This window comes from Vombatus ursinus, unplaced genomic scaffold (genome assembly GCF_900497805.2).
Source record: "Vombatus ursinus unplaced genomic scaffold, bare-nosed wombat genome assembly UNPS02014959.1, whole genome shotgun sequence".
NCBI lineage: Eukaryota > Metazoa > Chordata > Mammalia > Diprotodontia > Vombatidae > Vombatus > Vombatus ursinus.
The window spans coordinates 7,470,603-7,495,394 of NW_020954737.1; the positions used below are offsets into that span (position 1 = coordinate 7,470,603).

Consider the following 24,792-nt stretch of genomic DNA (forward strand, 5'->3'; position numbering starts at 1 on the left):
AGTGACTGAAAGATATTGTTTACATTTAGATTTGTTTTCAAGTACTGGTTTGAGAAGTGAGTTCCTTGGGTTCAGCTCATAGCTTATGTCTTCTCATAGAATTAAAAGTACACTAGATAAGTGACAACTACATATTTCTTCTTATTTCCCTTGAGCTAGTAAACTGTGAAAAGGAGGGTAGAGAGTGAGAAGAAACTGGATGAGGTAGAAGAATGAATGTTAACTAATTTTTCATTCTTTTAATCCTATATATAACCTGTAGCAAATACTCTGATGCAGCTCTAATAGTCTTTTTTTAACTTGATGAGGCCAAATAATATCCTGCTTAAACATAACTTTATTGGTGGCAGGATTATTACTAGTGCAATTATGGAGCAGGGGGATTGTTGTTTGATGGTTTACAGAGATATGAAGGCAACCAAAACTTTTTTTTCTTCTCAAAATGCATGGCAGAAAAAAAATGTTAATAAGTATAAGTATGTTGATTCTTCTAAGTAGTGACCAGCCTATCTATCATTGCAAGTCAAATTTGGGGGTCCTTTTTAAAATAACAGTTAAATAATGGAACATAAAGGAAATAAATTGTTCTTTTATTCAAGAACAACTTTTCCTTTCTGATTTGTTTCTAAAATAATTCCACATTTCAATTTACAGGTAGTATGGCAAAATACATAGAGAGCTGGCATTGGAATCAGGAGGACCTGGGTATTAGTCCTGCCTCTGAAAAATACTTGCTGTTTGACTACAGTAAGTCATTTAATTCCTCAGTGAGCCCTAGGCAACTAAGAGCAGCTGTTGACTTCAAGTGCTGGAGATGGTTTCCACACCACAAGTTTCTCATATGTCAATAACTCTGGTACTTCACCAAATTAAATTAATGTAAAAGATAAATTTCCAAGTTATCACTATTGTACTAATGTAAAGGAGAAAAGATTCCTATCTCACAGAAAAACCAAACTATAAATTTTATTTCAATTTGCTTGTCTCTGCCAGTCTAGGCCCAGTCCACGTTATAGCCAAAATAATATCACAAGGAATAACTGAACTGTTAAAATGACAAACTATTCAGGAATTGTTACGTATCAGAAATGGATAATAGTAATGTTTCTGATGGTGAGGAAAAGAAAACAAAAAAAGAAACTAGCACCCAAAAGAAGTGGGGAGAAAAAAATTTAGGAAACACAGAGGAGATGTCATTTTTGATCATCTTTGTTGTTTGTTTTTCAGTCATTTCAGTTGTGTCTGACTCTCTGTGACCCCATTTGGGGTTTTCTTGGCAAAGATACTAGAGTGGTTTGCCATTTCCTTCTCCAGCTCATTGTACAGACGAGGAAATTGAATCAAATAGGGTTAAGTGACTTGTTCAGGGTCACACAGCTAGGAAGAGTCTGAGGCCAGATTTGAACTCAAGTCTTCCTGACTCCAGGCCTAGCACTCTATCTACTATGCCACCTAGATGCTCCTTGATCATCTTTAGGACTGAAAATATGAGCAAGTGTACTTGATGTCATCTCAGTGGGCCTTAGTTTCCTCATTTGTAAAACTAGAGGACTGAGCAAGATCTCTAAGTCCCTCCTATCTTTAAGTCACAAGACTTAATGATACAATGAACTTCTAGATAAATGATACCTGAACAGAATGGTAAAACAAGTAGGCTACCATGAGGATTACTTGGGAGACGAGAGTCAAGAGCTCCCTTTTACTAATCTTTGATCCAGAATAATGGTCACTTTTTAAATTACTCAAGTAAATGAGATTAAGATACAAATGCTCTGAAAGGGCATAATTTTGGGGAAAACACAAGCTCAAATATAACAAAGTAACAGTCACTTTCCTTTCTAAATATGGGCCAAAAATTACTGCCACCTGCCTACGGTTTTGATGGAAGTTGCACGCTACCTAGAAGGAGATTAAAATGTTTACAGCAACAACACAAAAGTTTTTGGTTTTATTTTCATTAAGGTTTTCCCCCAAACAGTAAAGGATATGAAAAATATTAAAAGAAGAAAAGAATTTTGGAAACAATAATTAAAACTGTATTATGAAGCTGCTACATTTGGAATCAAGTCCACATGATGCGGTTTGAGGGGTTCAAGGACCTCTCAAGGACCTAATTATAGGACTGGGTCATCTGGAACGAATTCGCAGACTCAAGCAGTCTTCCAGTCAGGGGGCAAAAAGTTTATTTTAACTCTAATATAGTGGGCAGAGCTCCTTAAGGAACTTGCCATAGTGGGTAGAGCTCCTTAGGGAACTTGCCAAGGTGGGCAGAGCTCCCTAGGGAACCCGCAACCTAACAAGAATGATGCTAAAGTACTGAATTGTGTGCCAAGTATGCTAATTAGGTGATAACATACAACCTTAGTCACAGGTGTTATTTACTACTGCTAAGGAGTGTATTTTTGGTCTATTATGTCTGTAACAAGATAGTTTCAGGAGGTGATGTATATAACCTGACCTCTGGATCGTATACAATAACTGTGGGAAACAGTACATGATAATTTTGTTGATACAAGATAGTACAAAGGAAATTCTACAGAGGTCAGCTTGTTCTTCTAACAGAAAGAGATAGTTTGCCTCACTGGGCCCACTCCTGAGTTACTGCCAGAGATAGGGTCTTTCAGCTGAAGAGAAAATTGTCAGGGATAGGGCAACAGGATGGAGGTGGGCTTGTCCAAGCTGATGCAAATGGATACCTACTGAGGTGTTATTGTGCTCTTGGAATTAGTCCGAGAGTGGATGTGACCTTGGGCTACTATTGTGCACATTAGCCAGGGGCTGATGTAACCATGGGGAATAGGCCTTCCCTCCCATTGCCCAATCAACGGTCTCCTGTCTCCTTTTCTCTCAAGAAAGGCTAGGGAGAAATATAATCTTGGAAGTGAAGTCTGAGTACAAGCACCCAAGCACCCCATCACACACACAAAACAATTTTCTGAAATCAAAAATGAAGAGAAAAAAGCTGCAGGGACAGAAAAGAAACTACAGGAACTAGAATAAAGGGAAGAAGATGTAAGAAGCATTGAACAATTTAGATGTCATCAATGTATATTTACCTCCACCATTTGTTACCACTGTGCTGCCTCGGTTTTCTTGGTATTGGCTTTCTCTTCGCAGTCTCTGTTCTTTAGTGATCTCTGCTACTCGCAAAGGTAAATCTGAAAATTCATCTGTAGGCTTTACAAAATATTAAAGACAATAAAGAAATGTTATTTCTAACTTTAGTCAATATAAATATATGAAGCATGGATTAATATCTAAATGTGAACTGAAAATTTTATACATAACAGTCAAATATATGAACAAACAGAGCCAATGTCCAAGTCAGGTATGTGTTGTGTTACAAAAGTTCATTTTTAAGTCACTTCTTAGAAGCTCAGAAACATTTTTTATAGAAAGAGTACAATAAATGGTGGTTGAATAAAAAATAAAAAAAGCTGAAACCCAATAAACTTGCCTTGAAAAACACAAATATGGTCATTAAACAAAACAGAAAAAATAAAGTTGAAAAAATTTATAAAAATTTATCTACAATAGAAGTGGTTATAAGGTTGATTCCTTTTTCAATCTCATCAGTTGGAAATAGATACTCATTTGGTTTTACTTTTCTTTCTTTTCCCTAAATAGTTAACTATCACCTAGAAACTTCACTAAACCACCTTGCCCTACTAATTTCAGAAAATAGTTGTGTTCCAACTATCAGTCTCCTATAGTCTTGTCAAATTCAAATAGAAATATATTTCTGCAGAAAACCATAAATTATCTAAGTTATACTGTATTCTATTTTCTTAAACATTTCCCAACTACATTTTAATCTAGTTCGGGGTATGCCACATATGGACCAGGTCTGACACCCCTGTCCTACACCATCTACAATGCTTTCCCCTTGATTTATCTCAGAAAAGAGTTAAGAACACCTTTTCTTCAATCGTTCCTGAGATTGTTCCTGGGTACTGTCTTAACTCAACTCTTTCCTTTTTGTTCTGAGGAACCAGAAATGAGAACAAGTGAAGCTTGAATTAGTAGGTGGTCTAGATTAAAGAGTTTTGTTGGGGAGGTAGGGAGGTTGCCAATTTGCTCTGCAGAGGTAGACAAAAGTAAACAGTAATGAAAGGAAGAAGGAAGATTCAAGGAAGGAGTATGACTATGTAGCAGGCAAAGAAAAATAGGAAAGGAAGAAAGAGGGATCAAATTAAATTGCCTTCTATGTATAAGGCATTGTACTCTATCTCTGTACCTCCTTCAAATTTTAGTGCTTTGCACATAGTACTTGCTAAATAAATAAATAATTACTAAACTGTTGAATTGATGTGAAAGCTGAGACACCCTATTCCTATTTCTAAAAGGCAGCAATTAAGTTTCTCCCTGAAAGGATCCTATCCCCAGAAACCTTAAATGTTTTGGCAACAAGAACCCAAAGAATAACACAAGCCTCAAAGACTCTGGCCCATACTAGCTGTTGAGGCAAGTAAACCATATTACAAGCTAATCCAATTACAGGCAGGTATATGGCTTAGCGGACAAAATACTGGACCTGGCTCAATACTAGAGTTCAAATTTAGCTTCAAATACTTAACTAACTTTAGACATGTTACTTAACCTGTCTGCCCCAAGTTACCCAACTGTAAAATGAGGCAAATACCACCTACCTTCCAGGATTGTTCTGAGGATCAAAGCAGGCAATATTTGCAAAGTACTTAGCACAGTGTCTGGAATAGGGTAGGCTGTTTTCTTTCCTTATGTAAACCATTGACTAGCGAATTATGGCATATCTACCCAATGCTCATTGTCATTAATTGTGTTAGAATTAATGATATAGTGAAAAGGTAATAGGCATTTAATCTGTATTTTATAGAGTTTTTTCCCCCATACATCAAGGAGTTTAAATTGGGTTCTGATTATTTTGAGGACTGCCATACATACTAAATTAATTCAAATTAGGTTATCTGTACAAATGCTCCTGAGTATTAACTGGCCCACCATGGTAATTAAAGAAAAAAAATAGCTGTATGCTGAAAAAAGACAAAAAATCACCATGCGAAAATATAGCGTTTTTTTTTTTTTTACATCTTTCAACATAAACAGAGATATATGTAGGCTCTAAAAGTTTTACTGACATCTTTTTTTTTTTTTTTGACACTGTGGTCACTTCCCAATATGCTTTCCATTGACCCCTCCCTTACCACAAAAGAGCAATCTTGCCTTTGTAATGTAATATTTTGTACCAACATATCCTCACCACTATGCAAAAAGTAGTGAAATATGTTTCACCATTAGTCATATTTAATGAGGTAATTATTGTGTATGAAGTTCTAGTTCTGCTTTATTTGGTATCAGTTCATTTATAAATCTCATATTAAAAAGATATTTGATGCTTGATTTATTTTTATTATGATTGTTCTTTTTTTCTTTATCATTTTAACTGTCATTCTTTTATAAGTCAATTATAGAACATACTTTTGTTTTACATAAGCATGACTGGAGGTTTGGGGAAGTGTGGTCTATATTCAGATCATTATGTATTTTGTTCATCTGTATATGTATCTGTGTGTTTATAACACCTATGTATAAGTACTTCATGGTGCATGGTGAAAAAATTTTTTAGTTCTATTAATTAGAAAACATTCCATTTTTTTGTCCTTATTCTCCTATCTCTGAATATTTAAAAATTACTTACTTCATTCCCTGACCACCTCTTATCACCACTGTCCACACTATTAAAACCAGAATCAAGGGCTCCATATGGACGACTTGAGTACAATTCTTCAGGGCTGAAAAGAAACAAATTTCAATTAATTTATATTGTTAAAGCAAAGGCAAAAGTGGCACTTTTTTTTTTTTAGTTAGGCAATTGGGGTTAAGTGACTTACGCAGGGTCACACAGCTAGTACATGTCAAGTGTCTGAGGCCAGATTTGAACTCAGGTCCTCCTGAGTCCAAGGCCAGAGCTATATCCACTGAGCCATAGCTGTCCCAGCACTTCTTTTTAAAATGAAATGATAGCATCAACAAATAGTAGTATTCACTGAATACAGTGGCTTGTACAGAATAAATGTACAATTGAATAAGCATTCATTTTGACCTGATTCTCAGAATCTCAATTTTTCTTCAAAACTTTGCTCAAGTGTCATTTTCTACATGAGGCCTTTTCTGATGCCTCCAGCTATATGCGCCTTCTCTCTCATAAATTTACATTGTTATTTCTTTTATTTAAAAAAATTCTTGTAGTAACAAAAATTAGCATTTTTATGTACAAAGTGGAACATAAAAAGAGGACTTCAAATGAAAATACAAATCTCCATTCCATGCCATTGGCTTTTTTAGAAGTATATAATAAATGTAACATGTTCAACTTTTTGAATATTTTTTTTCCAATTACATTAAACATTCATTTAAAAAAATTAAGTTCCAAATTCTCTCTCTTTCTTCCTTTTCCCCTCCCTGAGACAGAAAGCAATTTGATATAAGTTATACATGTGCAATCATGCAAAAACATTTCCGTATTAGTTATGTTGTGAAAGAAAACACAGATTGCCCCCCGCCTCAAAAAACACCTATTAAAAAAAATAAAGTGAAAAATAGTATGCTTTGATCTGCATTTAGACTCTATCAGTTCCTGCCCTGGAGGTGGATAGCATTTTCCATCATATGTCCTTCAGAACTGTCTTGGATCATTGTATTACTGAGAATAGCTAAATCATTCAATGGTTGACTACAATATTGCTGTTAAAGTGTACAATGTTCTCCTGGTTCTGCACACTTCACCTGGATCAGTTCATGTAAATCTTTCCAGGTTTTTCTGAAAGCATCTTGTCCATCATTTGTTATAGCACAATAGTATTCCATTACATTCATATACTACAACTTATTCAGCCATTCCCCAATTGATGGACATCCCTCAATTTCTAGTTCTTTGCCACCACAAAAAGAGCTGCTATAAATATTTCTGTACAAATAGGTTCTTTTCTTTTTTTAATCTCTGGGATACAGACCTAGTAATGGTATTGCTGGGTCAAAGAGCATGCACAGTTTTACAGCCCTTTGGGCATAATTCCAAATTGCTCTCCAGAATGGTTGGCTCAGTTTCACAGTTCCACCAACAATGCATTAATGTCCTACATTCCCTCCAATATTTGTCATTTTCCTTTTCTGTCATGTTAGTCAATCTGATAGGCATGAAGTGATATCTGAGAGTTGTTTCAATTTGCATTTTTCTAATCAATAGTGACTTAGAGCATTTTTTTATGTGACTATAGGCAGCTTTGATTTTTTTTGTTGCAACATGCTTTGTTCAAAGCTATTCTGCTTCTCTTTACTTCCATTCTCTTCTGTGAATATAAAAAAATGGTCCAATGGCTTTTTTGTTGTTGTTGTTTTCTTTCTGGCATCATTCCCCAACAAATCCTGTGCCACTCCAATTAAAATGGCTGGGTTGGGGGGTAGAAATTCTTGTAACAAATAAGCATTGAGAATAAAAAAAAATCCACACAGTGACAATGTGTGAAAATATATTTTTCTTTCTGCACCATGACTCTATCATCTGTCTTTAAGAAAGTGATTAATATGCTTCATCATACAAGTATTATGGAGATTTCTATATGACTGGTCATTAAACTCTGCTAAAGTCCTTCCACATTACTTTTCTTTACAATGTTATTATTATATATATTATTCACCTAGTTCTACTTTACTCTGCATTATCAGTTCATACAAATTTTCTTCCCAAGAGTCTCCAAAATTGTCTCTTTCAGCACTTATGGCACAATAATACTTCGTTACATTCACATACCACAGTTTGACTTAAGCCATTTACCAAGTGATGGGCATTCAGTTTCTACTTCTTTTCCTTTCAATTCCTCTTTCAGGACTAGTAGGGTTGTTTAGCTTCAAACTATTTCCTCTCTGGTATTAATCTCCCTTTACCACAGACTGTCCTTTTTTCTGTATAGGTGTTTTCCTTTTATCCTCCTTTCTCTTTCTCCTCTTAAAACCCTCTGAACAGATTTAATCCATTTCTAGGATCTGTTTTTCTTATTTAACTTCCTAAGGCTCTGAAGGGACACTTGTTTCTCCTTCCCCATTAGAATGTTGGCACTTTATTATTATATAGCCCTCTCCAATTGCACAAATAAATTTACCTTTCTAGGTTTTGCTTGACTCTTGTGTTTTCATTTCAGAGTTCCTGTTCAACTCCGGTCTTTTCACAAGGAATTCTTGAAGGTCCTCTATTCCATTAAAAATAATCTTTTTTCACTCTAGGATTACACTCAGATTTGCAAGATAAATTTTTCTTGACTGTAAGCCTGTATCTTTTGACTTCTGAAACATTATATTTCAAGATCTTTTGTCATTTATAGTAGAAATGGCCAGGTCTTACATGATCTTGAACGTGGTATTTGAACCCTTTCTTTCTGGCTGCTTGGAGTATTTTTTTCTTTGGCCTAGATAGAAGCTCTAGATTATAGCTATGACATTCCTAGAATTTTTTCCTTTTGATATTCTCTTTAGGAGATGATTGGTGATATTTTTCTATTTTTACTTTGCCCTATGGTTTTAACAGAAACAGGCAGTTTTTAATTATCTTTCTTGAAACATGGTGTTCAAATTTTTTTTTAAATTATGGTTTTGAAGGAGTCCAATAATTCCTAAATTATTTCTCCTTGATCTATTTTCCAGGTAGGTTGTTTTTGGTAGCAGATACATTACATTTTTTTTTCTTTTTTCAATATTTTGATTTTATTCTAATATTTCTTGTTGCCTCATGACTCAATGATTTGATTGGTTTATGCTAGTTTGCTGGGAATTCATTTTACTTTGTTGCTACTACTTTATCTTCTGAGCTATTTATTCCCTATCCAATTCTTTCCTCCAAGGCTTTTATTTCATTTTTAAAATCTCTTGCTTCATTTCTTTTAGGTATTCATGTAGTTCACGTGGAAAATCCATTTTTTCCCCTTTGAGTCTGTGTATAAAGTTGTTGTATAATTACTCTTTTCTTCTAGGTTGGATTTTTGGGAATCTCTGGATCCACTATAATTTTTTATAGTAGCCTATGTTTTCTTCTTATATCTTCAGCCTCAGTTTCTGAATCGAGGCTTTGTATTTGGGCCAGGCTCCATCTCATTATGTATTTTTTCAGGTGGAGTGGGGCAGTCAGTCTGGTTTTCAGGGTCACCTGGATTACTTGCTGACCTCCTCTTCCCAGGGTGAGTATGCAGGGTTCTCTAGCATCAGGATAAACATCTAGGGACTTCAGAACCCCTGCCTCTGCAGATCATGGTCAAGAGCACTGCCATGCCTGGGCTGGTTGCTGTAGCTCATAGTCACTTCCAAAGCCCATGCTGTGAATTTACTATCAGGAGTGAGCTGGTAAATGTTTAACAATTGGCTCTCAAAAAAAAAAAAGTATGCATGACACACTTTTTAGTTCAATCTGCACTATTAACATTTTCTCCATTACTTATGTCTAGACAATCAACCATCACAAATCACTTAAGCCCTGATTTGTAGTATTTGTTGATTTCCAAGGTGTAAATGCTCACACTGAAAATTTAACAATGAGCTCTTGGTATGAATCAACTCCAGTACACCACTATTTGCAACCATCTTTGGTGCCTTTTTTTTTGTGGGAGCTCCCTACTCCTATGTAGCAGCTAAGTCTCAAGTCATATGAGGAAATTTATGTCTTATCTGCCCATACTGGCACTGCCTTTTCTAGTGTGCACCCTTTACTACTGCTTATGGGCTTCTGGCTGACTTTTTTAAAATTTTAAATTCTGGGGTAGATGATGTCACAATATAGTTTCTCACAAGATCACTTAATATTTAGTCTAGTGCTATTTTTAGGTTTTTGTTGTAGGTGTGTGAAAGCTGGGCTGTCTTCTTCCACTGAGGTAGCTATCTTGCCAGAAGTACTTATATTTATTTATTATATTTACACACACACACACACACACACACACACACACACACACACACACACAAGCAAGCTAGGTGGCACAGTGAATACACTGTGAAGCACGGAATCAGGAAGACCTGAGTTCAATTATGGCCTCAGATGCTTAGTTGTATGACCCCTGGGTAAGTCACTTAATCTCATCAGTAAAATCTGGATAATAATAGCATCTACCTTTCAGGGTTGTTATGAAGATCAAATTTAATCAAATCATATTAAAGCACTTAGCACAGTGCCTGGCACGTAATAAGCATTATATAAATGTTAGCTATTATTAACTATTATTAGTTATTTTATATATATTTTATATCCAATTATGTACATATCTCCCCCCAATGGAATGAGTGCAAAAACTTTTATGTCATTGTTTCAGCAGAGCCTAACATAGTTCTTGGTTCACAGTGGATGCTTAATAAATGCTTACTGATTTATTATGTATTTGGAATTAGTAAAATGTTTATATTAACATTATCAGATATTTTCAAATTGTAAACATCTACTTTCTCATCTACAGTAGAGACCCAAATACAAATTTACAGTATAAGATTTATTTCTTCACAAGTTGATATAATTATTTAGTAAATCTGTTTGAGTTGAACACTAAAATCTCTCAACAGGGATAAGACCTGGAATTTCATTGGTTTAGGGAACTTCCAGATAAGGAAACTTCCTCTGCTAATGAAGGTCAGCACCTTCACTATAACTTATAGTCTTTAGAGAGCTGCTCTGAGCACAACTGGTTAAGTGACTTGACAGTGTCACAAAGCCAATATGTATGTGTCAGAGGTGGTACTTGAACCTAGTTCTTACTGGCTTTGAGACCAGTCTTCTGGCCACTAAGCAGTGCTGTCTTCGTAATAAACAATATTTTTTTTTTGGGTGGAGGACTAGAGAGAGAAGAATGAATTTTATGTTAACTCTCTTCTGTACAGCAAGCAGTTTGGATTTAGTCAACTGTGTCATTTTCATGAGGATGTAATAACATTCCTGAGTAATATAAAAAAAATAAAATTACTCCTTAAATTTTGCTGAGGTAATAAAAAAAGATAAGTAACGTGTGACCAATGTTATCACTTGTGATTGTTTACATTTTAAAATAAATTAGTGACAAAAAAAATCCTCTTCCTGCTTTTCCACCAAAAAAAGTAACAAAAATCTTCCCGTCATTTCTTTGTTAATGTACCAGTCTATTTCTAAAATAATTTTTCTAAAAACCTTGAAAGTAGGACCTTTTATATTCTGTATATGCAATCAAGATAATATTAGTGCTAAGTGCTAATAAAAACATCACTAAGAAAACCCCTGAGAGATAGCAAAGCTTAAAAATAGTTACTTCTTCAAAATTTTCATGCCAGCATATTTGTAAATGCAAAAAAACTAGAAGCAACCTAAACATCCAGCAATAGTGAAATATTTATATATACTGTGGTATATGCAATTAAGACTGACAAGCATAAGAAACGTAAAGTAATTTGGAAAGACCACTATGAAATATTGCGAAGCAGGGGAAAAAAACGGAACCAGAAAAACAGTACACATTAAGTAGACATATATGTATGTGAGGAAAATGAAGGAGAATAAGGGGATAAATAAAGAATCCTGATGGACACTTAGAGGCAGGTGCTAAAAGTTATGGCAGTGTATGTGTTGAAATTAATTATTTAAATGTAAATAACATAAAATTTTAATTAGCTGCATTACTTTAAGTATATAATAGTTTTAAAAAATAACTAAGAATTTATTTACTAGGATCTTTGAAAACAAGCCCACAGAGCTTACATTTGTCAAATGCATGAAAAGAGGAAAAGCCCATTTTACTTTAAAACTTTACACTTTAAAAAACTCATTTTCCTTTAATTTGAGACTGTGACTAGACAAATTAATAATGACTAATCAGTCAGCTGGTGATGCAATTGTATCAACAATGACAATTATTTGACACTCTAAAGATGGCAGGTGATAGAGACACAGTCGTGAAGCTGCATTTGACACCCCAGGGAAGACATATGATAGGTCCTTATCACTGAATGTTAAAAATGAATGGAGAGGGGGTGTGGGGTGGGAGGGAACAAAAATACAGGTATATTTATAAGACGCTTGGTATTTCAGAAAAAAAAGAAACTTTATACTTGTTTAAAAAGAAAGCAAACTAAATGCAATTTCGTAATATTTACAAGTTGGATAAACAAATCCTTAACTTACAAGTCTAAATGGAAAATGTATTCATGTTTTCATATGAAAGTGAAACTGTATGACACAATACATAAAAATAACATGAAAATTTAGTCAATTAGGTATATAACCCAAAGGGATAAATGCAGATTCTATTTTTACTTATGCTCCACTGTTCTTGCTTAATAATTTGCTCAAGAAGCCACCCTGTGGGTGATTTTCAAATTTAATTATTTAATTATTTGTGGAGTCACAGAATTTGCTTGATGGTGATTGAGAATCACAGGGAAAACACTAGGATTGTTTAAAGAGCTCTATCATTTCTCAAAAACAATCCACCCCATCTTCTTTCTTCTATTCAGTTTTGGTAAATTTATTGTGTCTGTCCAAAATATATATTCCCATGGACTAATTCCACAGACTATCCAGCCAAATATATATCACAATCATTCATTTGGCTTTATTTTGTGGACTGTTAGGTAGATACCTTCCCCAATGGTTGCAGATCTAATCAAAAAGATCGTAAAATATTAGGGGATTTGATACAATCAATACAATTTCATTCACAAATAAAAGACGCTATAGAATTTCACACTCTATAAGGAAACCTTTTCTTTATTTGAGCATCCTCCATGACAGTGACGAACAGTTTCGGCAGGAATCTGCTACTGTATTTTATGCATCATTTAATGCTGATTGTTGAACAAAATTATCCCTTGCAACATTAAGAAATCTTGGATGATTTGGAGGGGAAGAGGTAGATAGAGGAAGAAGTTAAACTGAGGTTGTAAGTATGATTAAGACCTGGTACAATGAACAAAAATATGGAAGTCATGAAAAAGAACAAATTTTAGAGAAAAAATGAAGAATCTGTTTAAACACTATTGAGCTTGAGGTGACAATAGGTCATTTAAATCTGTATGTTAATAGGGCATACTCATTAATGTTGCATAACTTCAAATGGGCCTCACTGCTCCTAGGCAGTCCTACTATACCTCACTACCCTACTCTCCACAGTGACTCTTCCAAACCTTTTCATCCCTCTTCAAACCTCTTATGGCTCCTTCTCCCCTACTTACTCAATTGGGAACCCTGCCTGATATTTTACATAAAGAACTGAAGTTATTCCCTGAGCTCCCTCTTCCTCATCTCCTATTACCCAGACGTCTTCTGCCATTATCTCATCCTTTACCTCTCTATCACATGATGAGGTGGCCTTATTCTTTATGAAGGCTAACTTTTCCAACTGATCATGCAATTCCATTTAATCCCATCTTCTCTTGCAGACTGTTCCCCTCTATCATCCCCACTAATACTTAATTTTTTTAATCACTTATTTTCAATTTCTGTCTACTGATTCTTTCTCTATTGTCCATGCCTATGTTCACATCTTTCTCACCCTGAAAAAACCCTCACTTGATTCTTCCAGTACTTACTATCATCCTCTATCTTTGCTGTTCTTAATAGCTAAACTCCTAGAAAAAGCAATCTACAATAGGTGCCTCCATTTTTTCTCCTCTCACTCTCTTAACTCCTTACAATATGGCATCCAGCTTCATCATTCCACCCCAAATGCCCACTCCAAAGTTACCTACGATTTCTTAGTTATCAAATCCAATGGCCTTTTCGCAATCCTCATTCTCCTTGAGATCTCTGCAGCCTTTGACACTGGCTGATCACCCTCTCCTTCTAGGTTTAAGGATACCACTCTCTCCTAGTTCTCTTCCTACCTATCTGACCATTCCTTCTAGGTCTCCTTTGCTGGATCTTCATATCACATCCTCCACCACAGATATCTCTGAGGGTTCTCTTTCGGGCCCTCTTTTCTTCTCCCTCCTTCATCAGCTCCCAAGGATCTCTATACTGATCCCATCTCTATACTGATGATTCTCAAATCTATTTATCCTGCCCCGACCTCTCTGATGATTTCCAATCTTGCATCTCCAATTGTATTTCAGACATTTTGAAATGATATCCAGCAAACATCCAAAACTCAACATGTCCGAAACAGAAATCGTTAGCTTTTCCCCTTTCTATCTTTTCTATTGTTATAGAGGGCAACACAATCCTCCCAGTCTCTCAGGATCACAATCTAGGAATTATCTTTGATTTCTTACTCTCTCTCATCCTCTCAAATCCAATCTGTTGCCAAGGCCTGCCAATTTCACCATTGCAACATCTCTTGAATATTCCCCCATCTGACATTGCCTCCACTCTGCCAAAGGCCTTCATCACCTCACTCTTGGACTACTGCAACAGCCTATTGGTGGGTCTGCCTGCCTCAAGTCTCTCCCCACTCTAATTTATCTTCTATTCAGTCACAAAAGTGATTTTCCTAAGGCACAGCTCTCATCATGTCACTCCCTCACTCATTAATCTCCACTGGCTCCCTATTTTTCCTAGAATCAAATACAAATGCTCTGTTTGGTATTCAAAGACTTTTATAACCTATGCCCTTCCATATTTCCAGTCTTATTCCTTATTCCCTGCCTTGAACTCTTTGTTACAATAACCCTGGCCTCTTGCCTCTTCCAAGAACAAGACACTCCATCTCTTAGCTCTGGGAATATTCTTTGGCTGTCTTCCAAGCCTGGAATGCTTCCTCCTCAACTCCACCTGGCTTCCTTCACCCAACTAAAATCCTACCTTCTACAGGAAGCCTCTTCCAACTCCTCTTAATTTTAGTGCCTTCCCTCTATTAATTATTTCTTATTTATCCTGTACATAGCTTATTTGTAACTATATTTGTGGGCATATTGTTTACCCCTTTAGAATGCAAGCCCCTTGAGGGCATGTACTATCTTACGCTTCTTTTTGTATCTCCAGTACTTAGCACAGGGCCAGACATATAGTAGGTGCTTAATAAATGTTTCTTGATTGACTGATTTAAGTGGAGGTGTTCAGTTGAAAATTGCAGATTCAAATCGGAAGCTTAGAGGACAGGTCAGTTGGAGAAAAGATCTGGTAATTGTACAGAGATCATAATTGGGGCTGAGGGTGCAAATGAGATAATCATGGGAGAGGCTATATAGAGAAAGAAGGAGGACATGAGATATGAAGGACAGAGAATGACTATACTAAGAAGGTGGGAGGAAGAAAAGATGCTAGTAAGACAGAAAAAGAATGAAAGAGTAAGAAACACTAGTCAGGTGGACAAATCTTGTTGATTCTACTTCCACAACATCTCTTGCATCCATTCCTTTCTCTCGACTCAAACCATACCTCAATGGCTTTTGCCTGGCCTACTGCAAAAGCTTCCTCATGTTTCTATTTTCTCCAACTCATCTCCCACATTGTAGCTAAACTGGAATTCCTAAAGTGCAATACTTAGTATGTCACCTGATTGTTCACCACTGTTCCAAGACAAAATAATTTTTTTAAAAATAGAAAGTAAAGGGGCAGCTAGGTGGCGCAGTGGATAGAGCACCGGCCCTGAAGTCCGGAGGACCTGAGTTCAAATCCAGCCTCAGACCAAACACTTGTCACTAACTAGCTGTGTGACCCTGGGCAAGTCACTTAACCCCAATTGCCTAAAATAAATAAATAAAGGTAAAAATAAAATAAAAAATTCTTTAAAGCACTTCATAATTTGGTTCCTACCTGTCTTTCTTAAGTGATCACAATATTACTCTCCCACCCCATGCATCCTACATTCCAGTAAATAAAATGACTTTGTTTTTACTGGCTTACTTCTTGTTCCACATACATATCATTCTACTTCCCACCTTTGTGCCTTTGCATAGGATGTCTTCCATGCCAGGAATGCTCCCCATGACTGCTTCCAAAAATACCTCACTTCCTTCAAAGCTCAGGTGCCACTTCCTAAAGAAGGCACCGTCTGATCCCACCAGTTGTTAGTTTTCTTCTCCTCCCCCTGAAATTACTTTGAATCTACATATTTTGCATATACATATGTGTGTAAAAGCTATTTCCCTCAGTAGGACATAAGTAACTTGAGGGTAAACACTTGCATTTTTGTATTTGCATCTCCAGCCAGCACCTAAACAATGCCTATCTAATATACTGGGGCAACGAGGTGGTGAAGCATATAAAGTGCTGGGCCTGGAGTCAGGAAGACTCATCTTTTAGAGTTCAAATTTGGCTTCAGACACTTCCTAGCTGTGTGAGCCTGGGGAAGTCACTTAACCCGGCGTGCCTCAGTCCCTCATCTGTTAAATGAGCTGGAGAAGGAAATGGCAAACCACTCCAGTATCTTTGCCATGAAAACCCCAAACAGGGTCACAAACAGTTGGACATGACTGAAATGACTCAACAACATTTACATAGCATTTAAAGGTTTGCAAAGTGCTTCATGTAAGTTATCTCTTCTTTTATTTTTGAGTTCTGAACTTAAACATCCCAAAAGGGCATTTCCATGCACAGAGTAAAATACTAAAACAAAGAAAAGGAAAAAAGATTGTGTAATTGTATATGAAAAAATGAATTTCAATCCCCTCCTGCTCGGTTTTTTTAGTACAGAATAAATTCAATATGTTACTTTCAAAACTGTCCTGATTATATGTGTTTCTTTTTGACCTTCCTTCTGTTCTGTCCATTTTTTAAAAATGTTTTAGCAGCCCTCTTTTTTCACATCAACATTACTAACTTTCCCTCATCTTAATCTCCTTTCCCCAGTCAAAAAGATTGGGTGAAAACATCACCTTGCAACAAATAAGCAAAGTCAAGTAAAACAAACACACAGAGTCATGCTTGAACTGTGGGTCTCCATTTATATTTTAGGTCCATCATCTAACCAGAAGGAGGTGGGTAGTGTGCAATGCAGAAATGGTTGTTCATTGCCCTGATCAAAGTCCTTAAGTTTTACAAAGCTGTTTCTCTTTAAAAGGTGTTATTCACCTATAGATTCTTTGCTTGGTTCTGATCATTTCACTTTGTGTTCATACTGCTCAGTATTATCTGAAATCATAGTTTTCATGATTTTTTGTGTTTCAAAAAATATTTCATTATATTCATATACCACAATTTGTTAAGCCATTTTCCAACTGATGAGTACCTCCTTAATTTCCAGCTCTTTGTAGTTTTTCTTTTTTCCTTTTAATTTCTGCTTCAGGATCAGGAAGTTTGTTTTGCTTATAATTATTCCACTCTTGGCATTATTTGCCTCTTGAATGCCCCAACTCGTGTGTGAGCGCATGTTCAACCGTCCTTTGTTCCATTCAGAATGAGGTTCATCTGGTGTCAGTTGAGCCTGGAGGATCTGAGTTCAACTCTAGCATTAAATACTTACTAGCTGTGTGACCCTGGACAAGTCACTTAACCTCTGTCTGCCTCAGTTTCCCCATCTACAAAATGGGGATAATAACAGCACCTACATCACAGGGTTGTTGGGAGGATCAAATGAGATAATATTAGCATGGTACCTGGCACGTAGTAGGTGCTATGTAAAGGCTAGCTACTATAATTATTATTTCTCTGTGTACGTATAATACTCTTCTCATACATTCCAATTATGAGAAATAACAAGTTCAACCATCTGCTTCCTCCTTTGTACATTAGTATACTTCTTCCACCTCCTCTACTTCCCTCCTTCTCAGTTCCCTCTCTTACAATTCTCAGAAGAGAAGAAATCCAACAGCAAGTCCTCTCATTCTTATTTAACTCTCTTCATTTGCATTTCAAAGTTCCAATTCAGCTTGTCTTTTCATCAGAAATGCTTGAAGTCCTCTATTACATTTTGTTTTCCCCTGTAGAAAAGTTCTGAGACTTTCTTGGAAGAGTCCTCTAAACTTGAAGCATTCAGGAATAGAGCCTGGGAAGCTTCTGGCTTAATTTTCTGTGCCAGCTTTGTGGTCAGTCCTCTTTACTATATTGCCCATGGGCTTCTGGCTGACTTTTTTGGTAAAGTTCTGGGATGGGCCACCTGACTGTGGCTCTTTGGCACTTGAATTCTTTTGTTCTGGTGCCTGCTCGAAGTAGTTTTTCTTTGACCTGGTAACCCAAGATACTGGCTATGATGTTCCCGAGAATTTTCATTTTAGGGTTTCTTTCAGGAAGTGACTAGTTGATTCTTTCTATATCTACTTTGCCCTCTGGTTCTATGAGATCTGGGCAATTTTCTTTTAAGATTTCTTGAAAAAGGATATCTAGGCTCTTTTTTGGGGAGAGGGGGTTATGGAGTTCAGACAGTCCAATGATTCTTAAATTTTTCCTTCTTTCAGCCTCAGACATTTACTAGTTGTGTAGCCCTGGGCAAGTCACTTAACCCTGACGGCCTCCAAAAAAATTTTTTCCCTCCGTGATCTGTTTTCCATGTCAGTTGTTTTTGCTATGAGAAACTTTACATTTTCTTCTATTTTGTTCAGCCTTTGTACTTTGTTTTAATATTTCTTGTTGACTCGTGCAATCATCAGCCGTGATTTGGTCCACCCTAATTTTTAGGCAGTTTGCAGCTTAGGCAATGTTTTATATCTCTTGTGTCAAGCTGAAAATTGCCTTTCCAATTTGTTCTTCCATAGCTCTCATTTATTTTCCAATCTTTCCTTGAGCGCTCTCATTCCATTTATGAATGCATTTCTAAACTTTTTTTTTTTTTTTTAAAAATTCATGCTTCACTTCTTCTAAGAATTCTAGTTGAATTTTTGCTCAAGCTGTGTTTTTCTCTGAGACAATGCTTATAGACATTTTGGAGTCATTCTCTTCTGCATTTGTGTCTTTAGCGTCCCTGACACTGTAACAATTCACTACTGGGCATGGAAGGGGTGTTCTTTTTTATTTGTCCATTCTTCTCAATTACTTCTTGACTTTGGCTTTGATGTCAAGGTTAGGCTCTGCAGCACTTCCGGTGTGAAGGTTTGAGCTGGTCCTATTGCTGCTTTCTTGAAGTACTGAGTATGGTGTTATTCCAGGATCTCAGGGGCAGACTGGGGACCAGCGAGTTTTCAGTGGTCCCAAAGTGGTCTGATCAAGGGCAAAGTTTGATTGTCGTCCCCCGGGTCTAAGCTTTGCAAATTCCTGACCTGACTCTAGTTCTGAGCAAGAGCAAACAGCTGTTGTACTCCACCCCTGTCAATCAAGTGGAAAGCTCTGTCAGCTCAGAGGGGCAGGATTATGGCTCCTTTTTGGTTTGGGATTCCCACTCTAGTTATTCCTTTGCAGACTAGGCTAGACACTGGAAGTGTCTAAGTGTCATACTTGAGGTATGAGCCCCACTGATGCTGCTAACAGCTTCTGACCTTCCTCCTTTCTCTGTGACAAAGGTGCCAGTTAGAAAGTGTCCACAGTGCAGTGCCTCAGTGTGGGTCTGGGTGTACACTGAAATGTGTTTGAGATCTCCTGCTGCTCTTGAGCGCAGCAAAACCATGTACAGTGCTCCTGGCCCTACCCCATTTCCAGAGTCTACAGACTTCTTCCTCCCTATGTCAAGCTAGACTGGACAAAGGAGTCACTGTGACTTTTTCTGGATTTCCTAAAAGGATTTGGTCTGGTGCATTTTCTAGATCTATTAGAAGAAATTCATGAAGAAGAGCTTGCTACATTGCTTCCTATCACCCTGCCATCTTGGATCTGCCTCTCCTAATGTTTTGATTATTGCTAGCTGATAGAGTCAGTCATTTCTGTTTGTTTCATTCTAATGACCAGGAATTAAATTACATGGGTAAGCTTTACAATTTTCTCTTCTAAGGTACTTATTCTCCTTCCAAATATTTTCTCCAGAGCTTTTAGTTCATTTTTCTTGCTTTGTTTCTTCTAAGTATTCATGAAATCTTCGTGGATAATTTGTTTTTTTCCTTTGAATTTCTGTTTGCAGTTCTTATGAAGTTATTAAGTTACTCTCTTCTTTTAAGATAGATATTTGGGTATCTCTAGATCTAAAGTAATTCTTCATAATGGAGAGTTTTTTTTTTTGGTTTACTTATCTTTCCTGCTTTAGTTTCTGAATTGGGACTTCATGCACAGGCCAAGTCCTTTTCCTCACCTTTTGCTGGGCTTCTGGGCAGGATCTGCTGGTCTGGCTTGTTCCTGACCTGGGTCACCTATGTACTGCCCCACTGGATCTTTGAGGTTCAGTACTTTGGATCTTTAGAGACCTCTGTGAAATCTTGCTGATGGGACTTGAAGGCCCTGGACCTGGGCGTCTCAGTCTGAGTGCTACCACTCCTAGATTTGACACTGCTACTTCTTGTCACTTCCAGAGTCCAGACTGGGTTTCTGATCACCATGAGGCTTTCTAGAAGAGCTTTCCACTTTGGTCATGAGGGGAAGCTTCTGCCTTATTTGTCTGCACTGGCTTTGCTGGTGCATTTTGCCTTTGTCAGTGCTTATGGGCTTCTGACTAATTTTAAAATTCAGTTCTAAGGTAGAAAAAGGCACTTATTCTAGTTTCTCATTGGATTTCTTGATTATTATTTGATTGAGTATACTTTTTAGGATTTTGATATAGTAGGTATGTGGGGACTTGGATGCCTTTATCCATTTAGGCAGTCATCTTTGCTGGAAGTCTCTATTTAGGTCATCTCACAACAATCCTGAGAGGTAGGTACCATTATTAGATGTTAAGAGAAGATTTCCTTGTTAAATATATGTCTGGATATGTTTTGTAACTTTAAGGAAGATAAGTATGTTTTCTTTTTTCAAGAGGCTATGATCTAGGGGAAATCTGAGCATGTATATAATGAAGAACAGAGGCAAAAAAATGGTAAAGAATTAAGATGAAAGGAGAAAAGGATAAAACTTTGTATTTGATAGTCATAGTTCTTTTGTTTTCTCCCTAGTGGTCAGCTGCTACTTCTTGTTTTTGTCAGTGTAGCTTCCTCTAATAATTTCCTTTTCAAAAAATTTGATGCTGTTGGTATACTTAAATTATCAGAACTGTAATTAAACATAGAGCAACCAGGCTCTGAGTAAAGGAATAAAGATCCCTCTTGCAAATTTAGTACAAGTGTCTTCTCAGGAGCAATTATGGCTTCCTTACTGTTCTACTGAATTATTCCAGCCACCTGAGGCTGCTGGATCAGTGACCTCCGGATAAATGACAAGTTCTCTTTCTATTACTTTGTAGCTGCTTTTGTTCACTTCTCAGAACAATCCACATCCAACTGAACTTAAATGCCTTCTTGTAAGGAGAGAGTGGAGACAGGTTATCATCTGCAGTTTACTAAACTATTCAGTCTGTCTTTTGTTTTAATTTTCCTGCTACTAGATTTTTATCCAATTTAGACAATCTAAAGAGTTGTGTTTAATTTAGTAACTTAAAGAGGCAAAGGCAAAGTGTTTCAAGCCATATATAGTTTGATCTCATTTTTGTTACTCTGTAGTGAGAAGTGGTAGGTCACAATAAATAAAAGAAAAAACACTTACCAGGAGCCAAATCCCATAGGCCTCCTATCATAATCTGGCAGGTCTGGAGCAATCTTACATGCTTGTATGTTCAAGTATTTAAATATATGGATTTTGCCTTTTATACATATCTAGAGAAAAAGAAAGAACAAATAACATGGTCATGTACCTATCCAAAGGACTACTATATTATAGTCATGCCTTTTTATAAATCAAGTTGTAAAAAAAGTGGCATTTCTATATACTTAAGTTAGAAGAAAAATAAAAAAAGAGAATATTATTGTTAAAAATGAGACCATATTTAATGGAAAATTAGTATATATGTGTATGTATGTATGTGTGTGTGTGTGTGTGTTCTCTCATACAACATGTTACTGTAATATCCAGTATGTTTTAACAAGTAAGCAATTCTATCACCTTTGATTTATAAGTGTAGAAAATGAGACAGTGATTAAAATACCTGTCCATCATTAGTGGTATTAGAATCTCTAATTTCAAAATGGTATTCAGCTAACCGAATAGTGTCTAATTGTTTAAGGTGGGTATTTTTTTTGCCTTAGAAAGTCCATGGTGCTACATAGACTTATGTGGACCAGACATTTTTACAAAGAAAATGATTTTTAAGTGTCTATTCTTGCACTAACTTGTTTTCTATACTCAGTGTATTAAACATTTCTTCCCAGGTAATGCTTGCAGATTTTTTACTACAAAAGCACAAGTGGCAAGGTGGATAGAGTATTGGGCCTGGAGTCAAGAAGGTCTGAGTTTAAATCTAGCCTCAGACATGAGCTATCGGACAGTAGACAAATCACAATCTGTCTCACTTTCCCCAAATCTAAAATGAGGAAAATAATAACACCTATCTCCCAGGGTTGTTCTAAGGATCAAATGAGATATTTGTAAAGTGCTTTAGCTCAGTGTCTAGCATGTAGTAGGCACTTAATAAATGCTTGGTGTCTTCTCTCTTCCCTACCACTCCATCTCCAAGGATATATCCAATTTCTCTCATATTAAGAGAGCTCCTTGCCATCTTCAATCTTAACAAGAGGAAGAAAAATAACTAGGGGACATAGAATAGAGTACACTATACCAATATCAAGAGCCACATGCTTCCAGAAGTGAAAATTTAAATTCTTTGGGACTATTACACCCATCTATATATTTCACACAGATTTATAGCTGCCAGACCAATTAACAAATAACCAGAATTGTGCAAGAACAGATAGTAAACACCAGATGTAATTTCAATTCTGGAATTCTATTAACTATATTATAGCAAATACTATGAAAGCTGATGGAACTCTGCTAACAAATGCAAGATTACATTAGAATTGTATTTTATTTGAAAATTATTGAATAAATTATATTCAGTCATTATTGTTGAACAAATGCTAAATGATAAGCTGATGTTTTTAGAAACATAGTTACAAAAATAGCTAGATAGACTAAATGGACATTTAATAAAGAAAACTGAAGAGCATAATTTTCTCTTCCTTCATAATATGTTTGACTATATTTGCAAGGAAGGAATTTCAATTGTAAAAAAGGAAAGGAAAGATGGAAGAAAAAAAGGAAGTTGGGAGAAGGGGAAGAGGAAAAGAGAGGGGAAGGTAAGGGGAAAGAAGAGTGAAATCAAGAGATCTTCCCCACCTTCCACCTCAGCTATTCAAAGCTTTTAAACAATAACATAACTTTTCTTAAAGGCTTCATTTAAAAAAGAAACTTAAGTGGAAATAACCTAAATTTCAAATTCTATCCTCTACTCCAACAGTTACAATGGTTCACCTGTGCAGGAGGAGACTGGAGGGGGTTGTTATCTAGGGTGATCATCTGTAGGTGCCTGAGGTTCCGGTAACAAACAGGGATGGATGTAATCTTATTGCAGGAGAAGTCTAACCGTATTAAAGGCAAATCGGCGAGCTCTGCATGCATGGGGGGAAAATGGAAATGTTCAGTCAATTCAACCTAAAATCCCAAAGAACTAAAAATCACATGACCATGAATATACATTCTTACAACACTATACACATTTTTTACCCAACCTAGAATTGGCACTTAAAAAAGACTTTAAGTCAATCATTACGCACGATCAAAACTGCTTTATACAATAAGCTACTACTTTTTGAAGACTAAGCACTGCAGGAGAAGACTGCAAGGGAGGGATCACAGTTTCTGTTGAGCAAGAAACAAGGGCACCACTAGGTCAGCACTACTGAGGGCTCTCAATATTTCTTGCTCCTGAGGTAATGGATTAGTCAGACTAAAATCCCAGAGGAAGCAGGATGAAGACAGAGAGAAAACAGAAAAGATATATAAATTTGGGGTAGTCTAGTTGGGTTGTGTGTATTGGACATGTTGGGAGTTTTCTAGAATTTTGAGTTAGGAAGCCCAAATGTCCATTTATACTCTGAACCAATGAAATTACTCAACAGGTAAGATCACTGACAAAAGAATCAAGTTTTATACAGCATAAGGGTCTAGATCAATCTATGACATCAATCTCTAAGGATTAGAGATGTACCTCAACCATCCCAAGTTTCTTTCATGGGTCTAGTTCAATTTTCATTCTATCTATATTTAACATTTTTTAAATAAACTTCAGTTAAATACCCAATTAGCTTTTGTACGTTCCAGAATGAAGAATTTACTCTGGAAATCCTAATTTCTTTTCATCTATCATGACAAAGAGGGATTTCACCCTCATTACTTTTGCAACTTGAGAATAAATAAATAGATCTTTGCCACACGCTTCTCTGTATTCCACCTATAATGCCTAGCACTAGGCACATCATGTAGCACACATTCAAATAAATATGTAGTGAAATGGAATATGTATCTTCTCAAAGAATTTTTGTGTATTACTCTGTCATAAACTTTCTTTACCAAAAATAGTATTTGTTTCCCTGAAGCATTTATATAACTTCAATGCTCAGGGATCACGCTCTTATTAAATTCCACCAACCTCCTACCAGAGGTGAGTTTTACTAGTCTCTAACTCCTAGAATCTTCTCAGTAGTTCTTCATGCCAATGGAGAGGGAGCATCAACTTTGACAAACCAAAACAAAGATGATGCAGTAGAAGAAACTACCAAATAAAAAATTAACCAAAACAGGCTAAAGAGAGACCATTTTTATAACGTGTTACATGCTATAAATATGCGTCCAAAAAAGTCAAAACTACAAAACCTTTTTCTTCTCACCTTCAGGTAAACGCACTAAGTGATTTCTTCTGATGTTAAGGTCTCGCAAAGACTCCAGATTGCCAACTTGGGGAGGTAGTGTCTGAATTTCATTACAGCTCACATCCTATGCCGAAAGGATAAAAAGTAAAGAAATGTTCTAGTATTAGCAATTTATTTACATCAAAC

General features: G+C 36.3%; 1 protein-coding gene across 5 annotated transcripts in view; it reads right to left on the reverse strand.

Moving 5' to 3' along the window:
- Positions 1–24,792, reverse strand: part of LRCH3 (leucine rich repeats and calponin homology domain containing 3) — a 160,344-nt gene that overhangs the window by 52,671 nt on the left and 82,881 nt on the right. For all 5 annotated transcript variants that reach the window (XM_027845198.1, XM_027845196.1, XM_027845197.1 and 2 more), the window contains exons 4-8: positions 24,625–24,730; positions 23,210–23,346; positions 21,446–21,555; positions 5,678–5,771; positions 3,057–3,177 (exon numbers count right to left, since the gene is read on the reverse strand). In XM_027845198.1, the coding sequence (XP_027700999.1) occupies positions 3,057–3,177; positions 5,678–5,771; positions 21,446–21,555; positions 23,210–23,346; positions 24,625–24,730 (568 nt within the window). The remainder of the gene's footprint in view (positions 1–3,056; positions 3,178–5,677; positions 5,772–21,445; positions 21,556–23,209; positions 23,347–24,624; positions 24,731–24,792) is intronic.